At 36.2% G+C, this 15,870-nt stretch overlaps 1 protein-coding gene across 6 annotated transcripts; it reads right to left on the bottom strand.

Moving 5' to 3' along the window:
• Positions 1–8,302: 8,302 nt before the first annotated feature.
• LOC109855413 (A-kinase anchor protein 17A) lies at positions 8,303–12,225 on the bottom strand. 6 transcript variants are annotated; one of them, XM_020429643.1, is made up of 9 exons: positions 11,975–12,225; positions 11,723–11,907; positions 11,000–11,205; positions 10,490–10,912; positions 10,249–10,397; positions 9,912–10,119; positions 9,667–9,840; positions 9,423–9,561; positions 8,303–9,338 (listed from the first exon to the last, which is right to left on the bottom strand). In XM_020429643.1, exons 2-9 carry the CDS (start codon positions 11,892–11,894, stop codon positions 8,344–8,346), a joined length of 2,466 nt encoding a protein of 821 aa, XP_020285232.1. In that variant the 5' UTR covers positions 11,895–11,907; positions 11,975–12,225; the 3' UTR covers positions 8,303–8,343. The 6 variants fall into 6 exon arrangements, with proteins under 6 accessions (XP_020285232.1, XP_020285234.1, XP_020285235.1 ...); XM_020429645.1 differs by having other exon boundaries at positions 11,000–11,610; positions 11,723–11,832; XM_020429646.1 differs by having other exon boundaries at positions 11,000–11,335; positions 11,723–11,832.
• Positions 12,226–15,870: the final 3,645 nt, after the last annotated feature.

Below are 15,870 nucleotides of genomic sequence, written 5' to 3'. Positions count from 1 at the left end.
AGATACATTGCTATTTGTTCGAAGTTTTCAACGCGAAATGTTCTATAATAATCTAATCTCCCGTCTTGTTTCTTCTATTTCTCCTACTTAATCGAATTTCTTGGATTTTTTTCCGGTCCATTTCTCGCTTTTCTTCTCTTCTTTCGCATCCTTGTTTTTACCACAAACTCTTTATCTCTCTTTCTCTCTTTTTCTTTCTCTTTCTCTCTACTTTCCTCTCTCCCCGCATCCTTTTCAAGGAGCATTTCTCTTTCGCGCGCGATTTAACGCACTGGATACGACAACTCTATGATATTTTTATATAGATTTCTTAAAAGTGCATTATGGTGCCAGGAAGACCACGCCAAGTATAAAAAAAAAAAAAGCGTAAAAAATAAAAACGCAGTCTCAATATATTGGATTATTATTAAGGTGATATAGACACCGACTCTATGATATTGTTAGTACATATTAACGACGATATATATATATATATAAAATATAAAATACGTAGATGATTGCCGCATTTTTCGACGTAGTGAAGCTATTTACACGTCACGTGAAGAAGAGAGAAAAACCGCGATCGAGTAACAAAAAATCGGTAATATTAACAGGCCTTTTCCAAATGTTTGGAATCCACCAATGCTGAGAGAGCTTCGAATTCTTAAAAAACTTTGATATCTCGACATTGTAGAAGTTGAAAAACTTTAGAAATCTTGGAATTCTATAGATTTACAAGATGAAGAGAGAACTTTCAGGTTTTGCATTCAACCGCAAGACGTTAATTCGTCTCAGGAACTTACGAAGCTACGTATATATACATATATGTATATATATACATATTTTTTTTTTTTTCCGAAAGAAATAGAAGGTTTCTCTCAAACCTCGGATTTGTATGTCGTTTTTTCTAAATCACTTATAGAAAAAAATAAAGTTAGAATTTTACGATTTTAACAATTTAACAAGAAAATCATCTTGACACTTCAGATATTTTTTTTTGTTCGAGTTTTCAGCCGTCTCTCGAAGTTTCAACATAGTTTTCTTATTTAACATGTACGAGAGAGAAAAAAACAATAAAAAAAAAAAATACAAGAATAATATATATATTCCTTCTTTTCGCACTCGCGTGTGACTCACGTAATGTGTGATTTATTGTATTAGAATTGAAAGAAAAAAAACCATCAATTTTTTCGAGCGAGAGATGCGAGTTGACGTTTTTAAAGGCCAAAAACTCGCAACGCGATATTTCACACGAGGCTCGGAAGACAAACAAATCGAAGGTTGTCGAAGACGTGAAAAGCGGCGATCGATTTCATTCTTTACACGCAGTCTAACGATTATATTAAAAAAAATAAAAAAAATAAAAACGAGACAAAAAAGCCAGAAAAAAAAGTTGATGAAACGCAAGAAAATTTATATGAGCATATTACGGTTATTGCTATATCTATATTCATTTACGAGATTGTTATTGTTACGATTATATTACGAATTATTATCTTGACGATGTGAGAGTAACGTGGTGGTAGCGTTTAAACGATTTTAACTCTCTCTCTGTCTCAAGAGAAGAAAATTTTACGGAGATCTTATACCAATATATTATACTTAGCGGGCTGTCGCCATCTTAACTGTTACGTAAAAATGACCAACAACTATTGAAGTATTAATATATTACCTATTAATCCATAGGGTGACCTATTTAGCGATCATTAAGGGGAGATGTTTTTAACGAGCCCTCTTTTCTTCTCTTTTTCTCTATTTCTATCAATCTCTCCTCTCTCTTTCTCTCTCTTTCTATCTCTCTGTCTCCCTTACTTTTTCTACCGCGGGAGCATTGGAAGAACTCACATAAGACGCAGCGTAACACGCATTGTTATATTGCAGTACTCGTTAATGATCCTTGTGAATAATCCTCCGACATCGTCATTACCGTGTACCGTTCCTGACGTTTTTTTTTTTTTATTACGCGCATCGACAACCATCGTCATTATAGAAAACTGAATTCGCGTACGTGTCACCATCGGTGCGTGTTATGTGTTATTTTACAGTGGTGTGCGTTTTGCTCATTATTACACGCGTCAAATATTAATCGTACACAGCGTACATAACGTCGCTTCGTCTCCAACGTGGCGTCAAACCGCTGACCGAGCATTTCATCCATCATCGCCCCATCCCTTTATTCCCCCCGTTTTTTTATTCATACTCGCTCTTCGATCGCATTCTGTTCACGCTCGAGAGAAAATTTATCTCGATTCTTAATTGCGGCAAGAGTCGAGAATTTATTTTTCCGAAACTTTGCGCGCCATTATCGCGTGAATTTTTCTGAGAATTTTTCGACACACACAGTTTCGTTTTACGTTTTCTTTCCGTTCTCGCAGCTTCGAAAATCGTTCCGAAACGGTGATAATAACAAGCTTGAAAAAAAAGGGAGTCTCTCTCTCGGAAACTCCCTTATTATTATCGTCATCGAGATTGCTCCGCGCGCGAGAGTTATTACAATCCGCTATGATTTTCGTCATTAAAATTCAACATTTCCGGAAAACGTTGTGTATGTAATACGTCTCCATAATATATCGTCGTCATTAATATTGAACATCGCTTGAGCACCGTTATAATTCACTATAAACCCTCTCGCCGTTACATATGTATGTACATATACGTCATGTTATTTGCGACATGTACGTCATCACACAAAACTGACGATACGATGTCTCTGTACTGTTTCATTTTTCGGTCACGCACGACGCCATTAAAAAAACAAAAAAATAAAAAAAAAAAATAAAAAAAAAATAGTAATTACGATTTCGAAACAAAACGGACTATTATTAACGACTAGAGAGAAAGTTTTTCTTCTTACCAGGTTTAGGGCAATAGGTCTATATATATATATATACATATAAAAATATATACATACGTATACATGTATGTATAATATTACACATATACACCCAAGAAACCCATATACCATAATATTCTAAACTCAACTAAAATAAAATATGATACATCGCGTAAGTTGTTAACTACTAATTAGTCTCGATTACTTTAAAGACGGCGGACATAGGGCAAAAGGCACAAATTAGTATACATACTTACATACATATATATATATATATATATACAATATATTAATATATACATAAAATATATACAGATTAAAGTAAAAAATACGTATGTGAGTAAAATAAACAACTGAGACACACACACTCATTTAGAAAAAAAACAAAAAGGGACGAAGACGCACTGTTAATTTAAAAAAAACAAAAAAAAAGGCATTGCGAGTGCATCGTCGCGGTAGATAATTCGTAGGAACTAAAAAAAAAAAAAAAGTGGTTTTGATACTAAACGAAGCACCGAGAGCGAAACTTTTCTTACGATGAGACTTAACGATATTTTTTTAGAACTCCACTACTTAAAACGAATCGACTTAACTTACGCTATAAAGTCGCGCGCGCACGTCGAGATCGCGGCGAAAACGGAATCTCGCGGCACGTTAAATCGGTTAACGCGTTCCTATAATTAACGAAGACCCTAGGGATTGTCACCTCTTCCGCGCGTTAAGAGATAGTCCGCGGACAGGCTTTCCGATCAACAGTTTTATAAAGACAACAGAACAATCTCCAGACAACTCGGCAAATCGATTTAATTTCTTTCTCGTTTAAGAGAGAAGTTTAACGTTCAAGTGCAAACGGGAGCTGGGATTTTTCTTTTGGTTGGAAAACTCTCCGAACGAACGTTGGCGCGCAGGTGACAATCCCTGCTAACGATCCAGACGATCTCCCATCTCCCGCCGATCGATTGACGATAACATGTGAAAGGTATATCTGCAATCATCCGATTTTTCTTAAAAACTTAGAGAGATCCTCGAAACCTCTATTCACACACACATATATGTTTGCGGAATGTTTGATCTTTGAACTTTACGCGATTTAGATTATATTCTTCAAAAAAAAAAAATTTATTTTAGTTAGTTAGGAAAAACTCTTGAGAATTATAGAAGATTGTTATGAAACTTTAAATTTTGAGCAGTTGTGCGGCGAATCAGCAGAACTTTGTGAATTTTAGCGTTGTTATGTCAGAATTAATATAAATTATATAATTATATGTATATAGAAAAATATTGTGATTATTAGATTGGGAAGCGGGGATTCCTAGAGTGTGTTTTTTCTGAAATATATATGTATATATAGTCTAGTTCTTTACAATTTTACCCGAATATAAAATAGAGAATTTCAGAATCCTTGAATTTTTAGGTTTTGGATTTAGCGTGTTTTTTTTTTTTTTTTTTTTTAATTAGATCTCGTTCGAATCTTTGCAGCTTTAATATTTATCATTCGAAACGTTTCATTCGTGGCTCTCTTTTCTCTCGAATTTTAACAACGAGATATATTCGTATGTTTTATCAAAACGCCAACATTCTATTCGAAATATGTCCGATGATGTAATATATGCCAATCAAAATTTCAGAAAAAAATAAAATAAATATAGAAATAAAAATAAATAACAAGCTTGAAGAACCAACTCACAGAGTGTTTTGCAGAGAGTCTGTTTTGCTACACGTCTCTGAAACTTATACATTACTCTTATATATAATGTAGCAGAAACCACAAGTACAAGATACTGCCCATCAATTCTGAAGGACATGCATCCCTTTCCACGTAACCGTTGAAAATACGCAACTCTTCCTTATCCCGAAACATGTTTTCGTATTTTACATTTTTACGTACGAATAAAAAAAGATAGAATAATTAATAATCGATATAGAAATGTGAGACGAAAGAAAACTTATAGAGAAGAAAAAAATTTAATTTAAAATTACTTTTAAACACTTTGCAAGTTTCTTTCCTTTTTTCTTGTTAAGTTATTCTCTTAGCTAGGCTGCAATCAAGATGATGAAAAAAACCACATAAGCAAAAGCGTGAAAATGAGAGAGAAAATGTGTGTGAAATTGTGTGTACGTGTGTGTGCGAGAGAGAGAGAGAGAGAGAAAGAGAAAAAGAGAGAAGAAAGAGAGAAAGAGAAACAAAAAATATTTTATTTTATAAGACCTTGTAAAGCGTAAACATCAATGTGATAGTTGAAAAAATCGATTCTCTTCGTTTTTTGCTTATGTAGTTTTTTCCGACATCATCTCGTTTTCAGAACTCTTAATTTTCACAAGCTATTTTTTCGTAATTTCGCTCACGGATGTGTACGTAGTTTTCCATTTATTTTATACATGCAAATGACGCATATCGCCATCAACGACTCTCAGATCCGCTTTATTGAAGTTGCATATATGTATATTATGTATTCACAATAAAATCGATACTTCGCGAAATTGGCTATAGGATCGTGGGAGATCATCCCCAAAGCTCTTTCTACGCTGCATCTTCTGTGTATCCTTTCGATATTGAGTCGGCTTGACAGGTCGAGCTCACGAGGAAGTGTAACACAAGGTGTCGTCGTCTTGATACAATATTTCACTTCGTTGTGCTTACGGTGTATGTATCTTGTACGCGATTGAGCGATCATCCTTATATAGAGCTATTATAATTACATTATTGTAATTATATCGCGTGTATACACAGACGAGATTATTCAATCTATCGACGAGCCGGTTTTCATCTATGAGCGGTTCTTTGGCTACTTTAGACAGTTATTCTTTTTAGCGCAAATGTCTTTGTGTTCTTTGTCTTAAATCATTAATTTCCTACTCATTAAGGTTTTAATACTTTTAATTAAGTTTTTTTTTAATTACAAAGTTAACATAAATGTATTTAAATTATTTAAAAACAACAGAGTTAACTATTGAGAAATGAGATTTTATTTTACAATTGAATGTAGGATAGAAATCACCATATTTTTTATACGGAAAAATTCCGATTCCAATCGGGTCAAAGAATTCATAGAGTAAACACAACTCGTTGTGAATCCGGCATTTGCTGTATTTATTGAGGATTTGGTTAACGAAAATATAATAGTTTGTGCACACATCGCAAATATTGGAAATATAATTTTTACTTCGGTAAACTTGCATATTCATCAAAATGTAGTTTTTCTTTTGGCGCCCGTGAAACTTGTTATCTCTGATATTTTATAAATTTGGAATTTTTGTTTAATAGGAGAGATTTCGTGGAACTTGTATATATAAGATTGAAATATAAGATACACGCATTTTTCTTATTTCAATTTCATGTGCACGTTTAGAATCTTGAACACTGTTTAATTTATATAAAAAATTTGCGTTGAACCTTGAAACTTTTTCTGAATTATCGTAATTTTTCATTTTTATACATAACTAATAATGTAATTTTTTTACATATAATTAATGTATAATTTTTATATATACGTATATAATTTGTTGTAATATACAATTATCTCTTTCTCTCTCTCTCTCTCTCTCTCTCTCTTTTTCTCTCTCTCTCTCTCTCTCTTTCATATTAAGATGACAGATGTACCGATGTCGATTGTATTGAAACAATCAGACATATTTCTGTGATTCCTAGACTTGAACAATTGTAACGATGCTGAGGTATTTTCACTTAAAAAATTTATGCGAGCGATAGCGTTCACATCCTGTGTTATTAAATTTCTGGCAAAAGCGCGTTTCTTTTCATTACCAGCCACTCGGAGTTTGTGCCAATCCCTTAGCGCTTTGAATATTAAATAGAGAAACACAGCACAAATAGATTTCTCTTATGTGAAAATAATCTTGCGAAAATTATAAAAATTATTATATATGTTTAGTCAATTCCAAAAACATTCTGTAATAAGTATAAATACATTCTCTTGATTTTCTCTCTTTTATAGGTGTAAATAAAAAAATTGTATAAATTTTATAATGTATAAATTAAACACATACATAAATTGTTTTAATATATAATAGGAAAGAACGCTATCGTTCTCGTATCGCTTTAATCTAAAGAAACAAATCCTACGCAACGAATCTTGAAAGTAGTCAATATCTAATCAATTCCGAGGATAGGATCAACTTTTTAGGGGATATAATTAAATGGAAGGGGAAGAAAAAGAAAGAGCACATAACCCCATTAAATTTGTAAGCGAGAGGAGAGGTATTTCGACACACGATAAGTATCTTCCATTATTAGATATCCGGATATCAACGGTGGAGTTGCGTTACGACAAGTTTGCTATTATAAAAATTGTGGGATGCGACTTTATGCGAAAAAGTGTGTGTATATACGTCACGTGTATTAATTATTAATAGCGGCGACACAGAAACGTAGCACATATTTTTAAAGGAGAGAATATTACGAACGCCATGGCACTAAACGGATCGATTACATTGCGATCCCGCGTTATAAAAATAGGGTCCCGGGTCGATACTCTAAAAAACTTAGCGTAATCACGAAGCTGATCGATCACTATTAAAAAAAAACAAAAAAAAAAAAGAAAAAAAAACAAGGGACGGAACGCGCGTAAATGTAAACTATTACAATGTCTATGAACCAACGCGTTTTCATGCCGAGAATAAATAAATTTGCAAAGTCGGAAGGATGCGTTTGTCGATCTTTTTATTCCTCTCTTCCGTCAATTCCTACACTTCCGAAAAAAACTCATGCATCAAAAAATATCGAAAAAAATGTACACTGCGACGCATTAACGTCTTTCGCAAGTAAAATTCGCCTCTCTTGTGCGACTCTTCCGCAAGACATTAATGCACCGCACACCGCAGGCCGTTCCAAAGTTAAAAGATATTTATTAAATGACAAATTCTTTTGACATATTTTGCGATGTTTTATTTCGATCTCTTCAGATTTCTTTCGTGTAATATCACAAACAAAGACAGATGAAAAGAAAAGCATCATACTACAAATTTTATATAAAAATATCTGGCAATGTAAAACATATTTTTTCCAGATTTTCGCACAATAGTAATAAATATATTTAAAAAAAAAAGGAAGTTTACACTTATGTATATAAAATATCTCTAAATGTTTCGAGACAATTTTTCGTATTATTTGTGCACAAGTCATTCAGCAATCGAACCAAAACGTCAAAAATGAAATAAAATGACACCATATATAAATTCTATATACATATATATATGTACGAATACATAGAATTCTTTATATATATGTATGTATGTATATATGGTACATTAAAGATATATATTTATATTTCTATACATTAATGCAAAATGAATAAAAAGAAAGAAAAATATTGTAATTTAAGCATTTTTGTCTCGCTTTTTTTAATTTTTATCTTATTTCTGAGCTATTGTGCACTGCATTAAATTATTCACACATTAAATCGACGTACAAGTGAATTAATTTATATACTAAACTTTCATATATCAATATTAAGAAAATTTTGTTCTATCTTGTTGCATTTCTTAAGAGAAACTTAATAGTATAAAGAGTTCTATCAGTTTGTTTTGTTTTGGATTTCTGTCGTCGTCACTGACTCATTCTGCGTAGTCTCGTTAGAAACAACGCTTTGTTCGTTGGCGTTAGTCATAGATCTCGACCAAGAGCAACTTCTTCTGTTCGGGGACTTCGGCAAGGACCAAGAACTGCTGCGTGATTTTGGTCTGGGTGACACGGAACGCGATTTTGCTCGTGTGATTTTGACGGAAATGGATCTTCTTCTCTTACGATTCTTGAGACTACCGCGGGACCTGGAACGACTTCTTGATCGCATCTTTCGTCTGGATCTGCGCGTTCTGGATCTTGATCTCGATCTACTTCGCGAACTACTGCGTCTCTTGCTGCGTGATCTGGTGTCGCTCTTGCGTTTTGCCTCGGAGCTCGATCTCGTGCTCGTTCTTTTTTTCGAGATCGATCTGCTTGTCGATTTTCGTCGACCGCGGGACCGAGAACGATTTCTGGATCGCGATCTGGAACGACTTCTGGATCGCGATCTGGAGCGACTTCTGGGACGCGTTCGAGAACGACGGGATCGCGATCTGGATCTTGACCTCTTGCCGCGACTTCTGGAACGTGAGCTACTACGCTTTCTGTTGCGCGATCTAGAAGCACTCCTGGATTTAGAACGCGATCTGCTCAATGATAAAGATCTATTTGTCGTTTTTCGGCGGTCGGTCAGATTCGAGTTCCGATGCTTCGAGTCCCGATTCGCCAGGTGAGTGAAGTATTCATAATACTGTCCGTCGTACAAATAAGGATTGGTCATCGCGTACGACTCGTATCGAGGAGGAAAGAATCCTCGACCCATGCCGTGACGATAACCTTGTCCTCTTGACATCCTGGGATAAGATCCTGGTATGAACGTTTGCAACATCATGTCAGATCTCGGCATCCTATGAAACGGTCCGGATACGATCGGAGGCAACATCGATATTCTTGCCATCGAGTCGGAATAGGCGTTAGCGTAAGCAAAATTCGCAGCTGAAATAGTATCTACAATTAAAGTAATCGGTATTATTGTATGCTCGTGCAAAAGTTTATTTAGACAGCTTTGCGTTATATTTGTTCATGATATACCTGTAGACGATGAAGTGCGAACGTTCTTTATCAGGACACTCTTGAGCTTTTTATTGTTTGTTTCCTTATTCCCATCATCGTCACTTGAAGTATCCGAACCGGAGTCTTTTTTTCGCTTCTTTGTTTTTTTCCGTTTTCCCTGTTAACAATAACAGTACAAAGTTAATTATATCATGTTATATAAAACAAAAGCAATGCGAATTTTGTATAACAAAATATGATACTAAAATATCCAATAAAGCACCTTTTTTTTCTTCTTTGCTTTCTTCTTGGCTTGCTTCTCTTTATTTTTCCTGTCACTTTCCGCATCTACTTTCTTATTTTCGTTTGAATCATTCTTATTTTCGTTCTTATCTTCGTTCTTTCTTTCCGCATTTGTACCTTGGTCAAGCTTGATTTCTTTTTTTTCCACTTTTGTCTAGAAATGTGAGAGATATATTTATAAAGTTGTTATTGCACATTCTTTGTGTGTGTGTGTGTGTTACTCACTTTTATTCTATCAAATAATTCGTCTAATAATCGTATGCTTTCCAACTGTCGTTGAGCTTTTATTAACTTCTGTTCTTCTCTAGCAATTTTCATTGACACTTTGTCTTCTTCTTGTTTACGAAACATCGTGAGAGCCTTACGCTTTCGTTTTTCTTCCCGCTTGCGTTGTCGGCTCGCTTTTGCTACTGTATTCTCTTCTTCTTTTTTTCTACAATAAAAATAGTAGCATATAAATAAATTTTATATCAAATAAATATAAATGAATGTTATATCAAAAGAATAAAATACAAATTTTTATTCAACATATCTCACATTATATATCTCGTGTTTCACTTACTTTAATTCCTCTCGCCGCTTCCTTTCTGCTTCTTCTTTTTTACGTAGTTTTTCTGCCGCCAAGTTGTCCTGTGCTATTAAACGCTTTCTCTCGAATTCTCTGTGAGACACAGAGCTATCGCTCATGTGCTTGGTCTTGTCAAAGTCAACCTGCAAGAAATTAGTTTTTTAATTGATGCGAATGAGGAAAACAACCGGGAGAGAGCTATTATACATGTCATACGTATTTTTACTAAGACTACCTTTATTGTTGTGGTCATCGAATTCTGACCGTCTTTTTTCAACAGCTTCATACCGCGCAAAGCATCCATTGCCTTAACAAAGTCCATGTATTCAACGTACTGTATATACACGTCAAAAAATATGCCGTCCTCATAACTGAATTTGTGAATGTTGTTGCCAAGCCGCATCCTGGATCTGTAAGGATCCGCAATAGGCACATCGATCCTTCTAAGTGTACCCCATTTTTTGAATATCTGTGTGATGAGTGATTCGCTCGGGCTACTTGCGCCATCGTCAGTGAACCATTTAACTGGCAGACCTGAAATATGTATAGTGTCTGGTCTTTCGCCAGGCTTCAACTCATTCATATGTTTTGCATCTCTGAAGTAAGAATCCCAGCTATGTCTGGTTGGAAAGTCATCTTTCGCCTCTGCTGCACGTATCTGATGAACACACATTTAGAGAATTTTCAAAATATACTATTTATCAAACACCAGAAGATAGAACTTAGCTGCACTTAGTTGTAACACCTTGAGAACATTCGGAAACCCAGCCAGATTCAAATGTTGCATGTCCAATCTAGCCAATACCCTTGACAATCTTGATTTGTCCTGCAGATCGCCTTCCAGTCGTATTGTTTCCAGAGTGCTTTTGGCCACTTTCAAAGATGAGAATTCGTCGGGCAGTATGAACTTGCGTATCTTCTCCATTACCTCCCATGTTGATATTGTTTTGCCTGTTTATAGCGCAGTTAAGTTTCTGTAAGAAGCTATCTTTGCTAGAATCATTACAAGTGTTCGTAGCATCACACGGATCACTTTGGATCGTGGTATTATCTTCCATCAGTTGCACATTACATTATTCGCCTGTTGATAGAGACAGTTGAGAAAAATTCGCAAATACGAGAGCGACAATGCAATAAACTTTCAGGACAAAAATAAAATCTTAACAGTGAGTGATTATTAAGATAAATATAACTAATTAAAGTGATGTGCGACGAAATGAGGAAAAAAACTTGTTATTTTTTATTAAGAATAATTTACAAGAAAGTTATCCAATTTATTACTACTTTTTAATTTTGTTGCATGTTTCCTCTATGTATATTCTCCAGCTATGACATGACATGACATGGGACAAATAGCTAATGAGATAAAAGAAAGATGATAGATAAAAAAGACATATATATATATGTAAAGAAAAAACAAGATATTTAAGAAATATGCAATCTCCAAGAAATATGGTTGATGCTTTACCTTGGATCTTCAGTTGAGGCAGATTGACTGACACATTAATTTTGGCAAACGGTTTCAAGTAAAGCGAACGCGGTGGATACAGCGGTACGATGTCGCTTAGATCCCTACAGCTTCGAAATCGATTAGCAACCTCGCTACTGGGAGTTTCACCTACCTGCTTATTGCCGCTCATTTTGTCTCATAAACTAAAGGAAGCTGCTATTAAGAGCACATGAATACAATATATAAATGTTTTTATTTGATTTCTCTTACAAGCTCAGAGAGAACGCCTCAGTAGGGAGGTTGCATTTGTGTCGCGAGAATCTTCATTGTAGATTTCGTGTTAACACTACGGAGAGATTTTCGTTTTATTTATTTTTTTGTTTTTTTAGAAATCTTGGACAATACTGTCTTTAATTTGTTACACGTGTGCCAGCAATGGAAAAACTCATTTGGACAAAAATCAGTACAAACTGTTACGAAGAGCGTTTCAGAACAGAACTAGTGAGTAACATATCAGTGTTGACCTGTGTATGATTTTTTTCTCTAAATTTTGACGAGATTCATTCCGGTACGTCGTGCCAGATAGCGACACTGTTGACATTCCCCATCCGAGGATCTCGAATCCAATACCGTATGAGCGAAAACATCGCTGGTAAAGTGGTTCGAGTCTTCGTAAGATCAGAAGAGACTCGAACCTATTAGCGAAGATTTAAATCATCGTTGGAAACATGTGGTTCTGAGATTCAGTGGTTATGAACTTTTCAGTAAAAATAATAAATATATAAAATTTTCTTTCTGCGTCGGGAAGTAAACAATTATCCGTTCAATTACCATTTTGTAAGTATTCTAAAGAGGTAAAAAAATATTATTTTTTTATATTTATTATTAAAAAAAACTAAAACACAGTCTAAGAAACATTTTTTATAAGTCAACAATTACGAATTCTGTGTGACGTTTGACGTTTAAAATATGTTCTCGTTGGAATCGAGAATTACGCGACTTACGTATTATTTCGTAACGATTTTTTTATAAATGGAACATATCGAATAATGTTTCCACACTTCGACTCACACATCGCGTTTACCGAAGGCCACCTTGTCAAACGCAAGTGTGCGCTTCACACGTCACTTTCGTGTCATTTCCTGTAAATACAAACGACGGTCTCTTGTCATGTCGGGAACACCAGCTCCTGTTCGATCATTAGAGTCATGTGACATTAAGCACGTGGTGAACTTTAGACAGGTGACCGTACTGTTATATCGGTGGTTCAAATTTTATCCACAAAGTTGTAGGTCCACTTGATTCTTGTTCTCATAAAAGAGAGAAAGATTTACTGTTGTTTTGATAAGATTTTAAATTTTGATTTTTATTTTAAATAAAAAGTAAAATCAGAATTGCGTATATATAATATATAGGATATACATATATATATATATATATATATATATATATATATATAGTTTTTTCTCTTTAACCATATGTGAGAAAACGCGCCAAAGTAAGTGATTTGCGAGAACACGTGCCAAGACATACGACATAATAGTTTTCGAATATACACCCCTCATTACACGCCCCTTACCGGTTCGAATTGCCGCCTGTCCCCCCAGTCGAATCACGAACTATGCGAAAACGCATATTGACAGCATTCGTCATCGATATCCTGGCGTTTCTCTTTATTATGGAAATCTTGTGTAAAAAAAAAAAAAAAAAACCCGCCCTCGGGACGATAAAATGCCGACGATAAAAGGCGAGGTTGCGGATCGTTAATGAGGGCGGATATGCTCGCCCACGTTCGGCGCATGAAATTTTCCCATGTGAGCATATCGCCGGGCTATTAATTATCACGCCATCGCGAAGGTGGTATTTCGGATCGTCGATGTTGTGTTCATTATTATTACGCGTAAGAGATTCCGGAAGTATCTCGCTGTGATAATCTCTTCTCCCATCGCACAATTTTTAAAAAGGCGCGAACATATAATAAATATAGTAAAATATTTTTTCTCACACGCACATCACACATAAACTTCCTCCTACCTATATTAAATTTCACTCTCTAAAAATTTATTACCGCGCCGCAACGCACTTATCAATTTACCACCGTTAATGAAGATAGAAATTTTAATAGCGTTGTAACATTCTCGTTTTCCAAAAAAAAAAACGGACAAAATTACTGAACAATTGTTACAATAAAATAGCGCGTCGAAAAAAGATAAATAAAAAAAAAAAAAAAAATCATCAAACTCTCAGGGGTCGAAACAGAAGTGTTAGCCGCGGGGTTGTAAGTTAACCCCGCTAACTGGTCGCGGAACACGAGCGTTCCCGACGGGGGGGCTCGCCGTCGGGGGTGTTCGTTATGCTGCGAGCCTTTTGAGAGGGTCACGTGCCCGTGCGGCAGACCCTTCAAGCCGATATCGTATTTGTACAACACGCACGGCCATTATTGTAATACGCTTGTTTGTGTGTTTTGCGCAGTCTTTGTGCGCTTACACCCCCTACATGATCTGTTCTCTTCTCTCCACATCTCTCCGTTTCTCTTCCGTATTTTTCCTATCTTTTTTTTGCTTCCTTTTCCATTCCTTTCTCTCTCTCTCTCTCTCTCTCTCTTTCTTTTTTTTCTCCCTTCTTCTCTGTGTCTTTTGTTTTCTTTTTCCTTATCTCTTCTTTCTGACTCCTCGCAGCCTCCGCTCGCTGAGTTTTCGCACACTTGTCGCGCGGAGTTATTATTGCGAGCGACGGGTTATTATTGTCCCGTGAAACAATGAGCACTCACAATCTGCAGGAGGGTAGGATACGGCCTCCCTCGCTTCGACGGTTTACGTGGGAAACGTCGTGGCTTTTTTTTTTTTTTTTGTTTTATCGAGCGCGTGCAGTTTTTTTTCTCTCAAGCATCGTGGGACAAGAGTAAGACAGACGTCTGTCGCGCATCACTGAACTTCTCGATGATTCTTTTAATTTTAATTGAAAAAACGTATTATCGACGTATAACCGATTCCATTATCGTAATAATATCATTACCTATTGCAATCTTTTTTGTCTTGACAACTAAATTCTCTATTTATTTATTATTTTCAATCTACCTAATAGATCATATTGTTCGCAAACTCAAATTGTTTTTAATTTCTCTTTCATTAAGTGAAGAGAAGACAGAAAAATGTGATTGCTTTGCTTTATCGTCCAAGCAACAAAACACTCCGTCATTTTTTTTAATCAAAAAAAGCCACATATAAATTCGTAAAATTTGCAGATATCGATTTTCAATCATCACGTGCTTCGCTAATTTAATTGAGCCGTTGCGGGGATTACAATGGCATGTCAATCGGGTGGACCGCGAGCCATCAGCGCGCAACCTTCAGGTCTCTTCGCTCTTCATGGGTGGCTGGCGATCCAAAGTAAAGAAAGAGAGAGAGAGAGAGAGAGAAAAAGAAAGAAAGAGAGAAAGATAGAGAGAGAGAGAGAGAGAAAAAGAGAGAAGGAAAAAGAGAAGAGGAAAGAAGTGGGCCGCATCGTATATAAATAGCGGAACATTATCCTATCTCCTGCGGTGGTACCGCGGCTGTCTTCTTCTCGGACTTGCACGTGCGCGGGCGCACTTGGTCTCTCTTTCGACGGTGAGGTACCCTCTCTCGGGCTCCGCGCGCTCTCTTCTCGGCATCATCGGCTCACGGTGTCGTGCACTCGGCCCGCTCGAACGTAGATGATGGGATGACGGACCGCGGGCGTGTCCGAGTAGCCGATACCGGGCGCGTGATCGGGAGACCTCCCGGGGCCGACCACCCTCGAGGGGCCACGAGGGTCGACTTGTTAGCCAGACACAACGGGCTCTCGAACTAACGGAGTGCTCTCCTCGAGCCGACGACAGCTACAAGCCGACAATGTTTCGCCTGCACCTTCGTATATATTGCCCGTGCGCGTGGCAAATATTTCCGTATTTGAATTGCAACTCCTCGTTCTTTCAAAACACCCTCTTTCCGTGAAAGAGGTTCCCTATAGAATCCACTCCGGGTTTTCTCCGAACAGCTATCATCTATACGTGCAGAGAGAGAGAGAAAGAGAGTATTTTATTTTCCCCGGTATTAAATTATATTGGATTTGAAATATTTCAGCATATATATATATTAAACGTCGCGGTAGCAATTCAGTTGACAGAACACAGTTAGTCTCGCTTC

Source organism: Pseudomyrmex gracilis, unplaced genomic scaffold (genome assembly GCF_002006095.1).
Source record: "Pseudomyrmex gracilis isolate BER0280 unplaced genomic scaffold, ASM200609v1 scaffold_88, whole genome shotgun sequence".
Lineage (NCBI taxonomy): Eukaryota > Metazoa > Arthropoda > Insecta > Hymenoptera > Formicidae > Pseudomyrmex > Pseudomyrmex gracilis.
The sequence above is the reverse complement of the archived record's forward strand: the minus strand, read 5'-3'. Positions and strand labels throughout refer to the sequence as shown.

What these genes read in the sequence shown, in the direction of transcription:
- LOC109855413 (XM_020429641.1), bottom strand. Translation starts at nt 11,894, where the DNA reads ATGAGCGGCAATAAGCAGGTAGGTGAAACTCCCAGTAGCGAGGTTGCT. An exon ending in GCCTCAACTGAAGATCCAAG is followed by an intron (nt 11,206 to 11,722) that starts GTAAAGCATCAA and finishes CGCTATAAACAG; the next exon opens with GCAAAACAATATCAACATGG. An exon ending in CGATGACCACAACAATAAAG is followed by an intron (nt 10,398 to 10,489) that starts GTAGTCTTAGTA and finishes AATTTCTTGCAG; the next exon opens with GTTGACTTTGACAAGACCAA.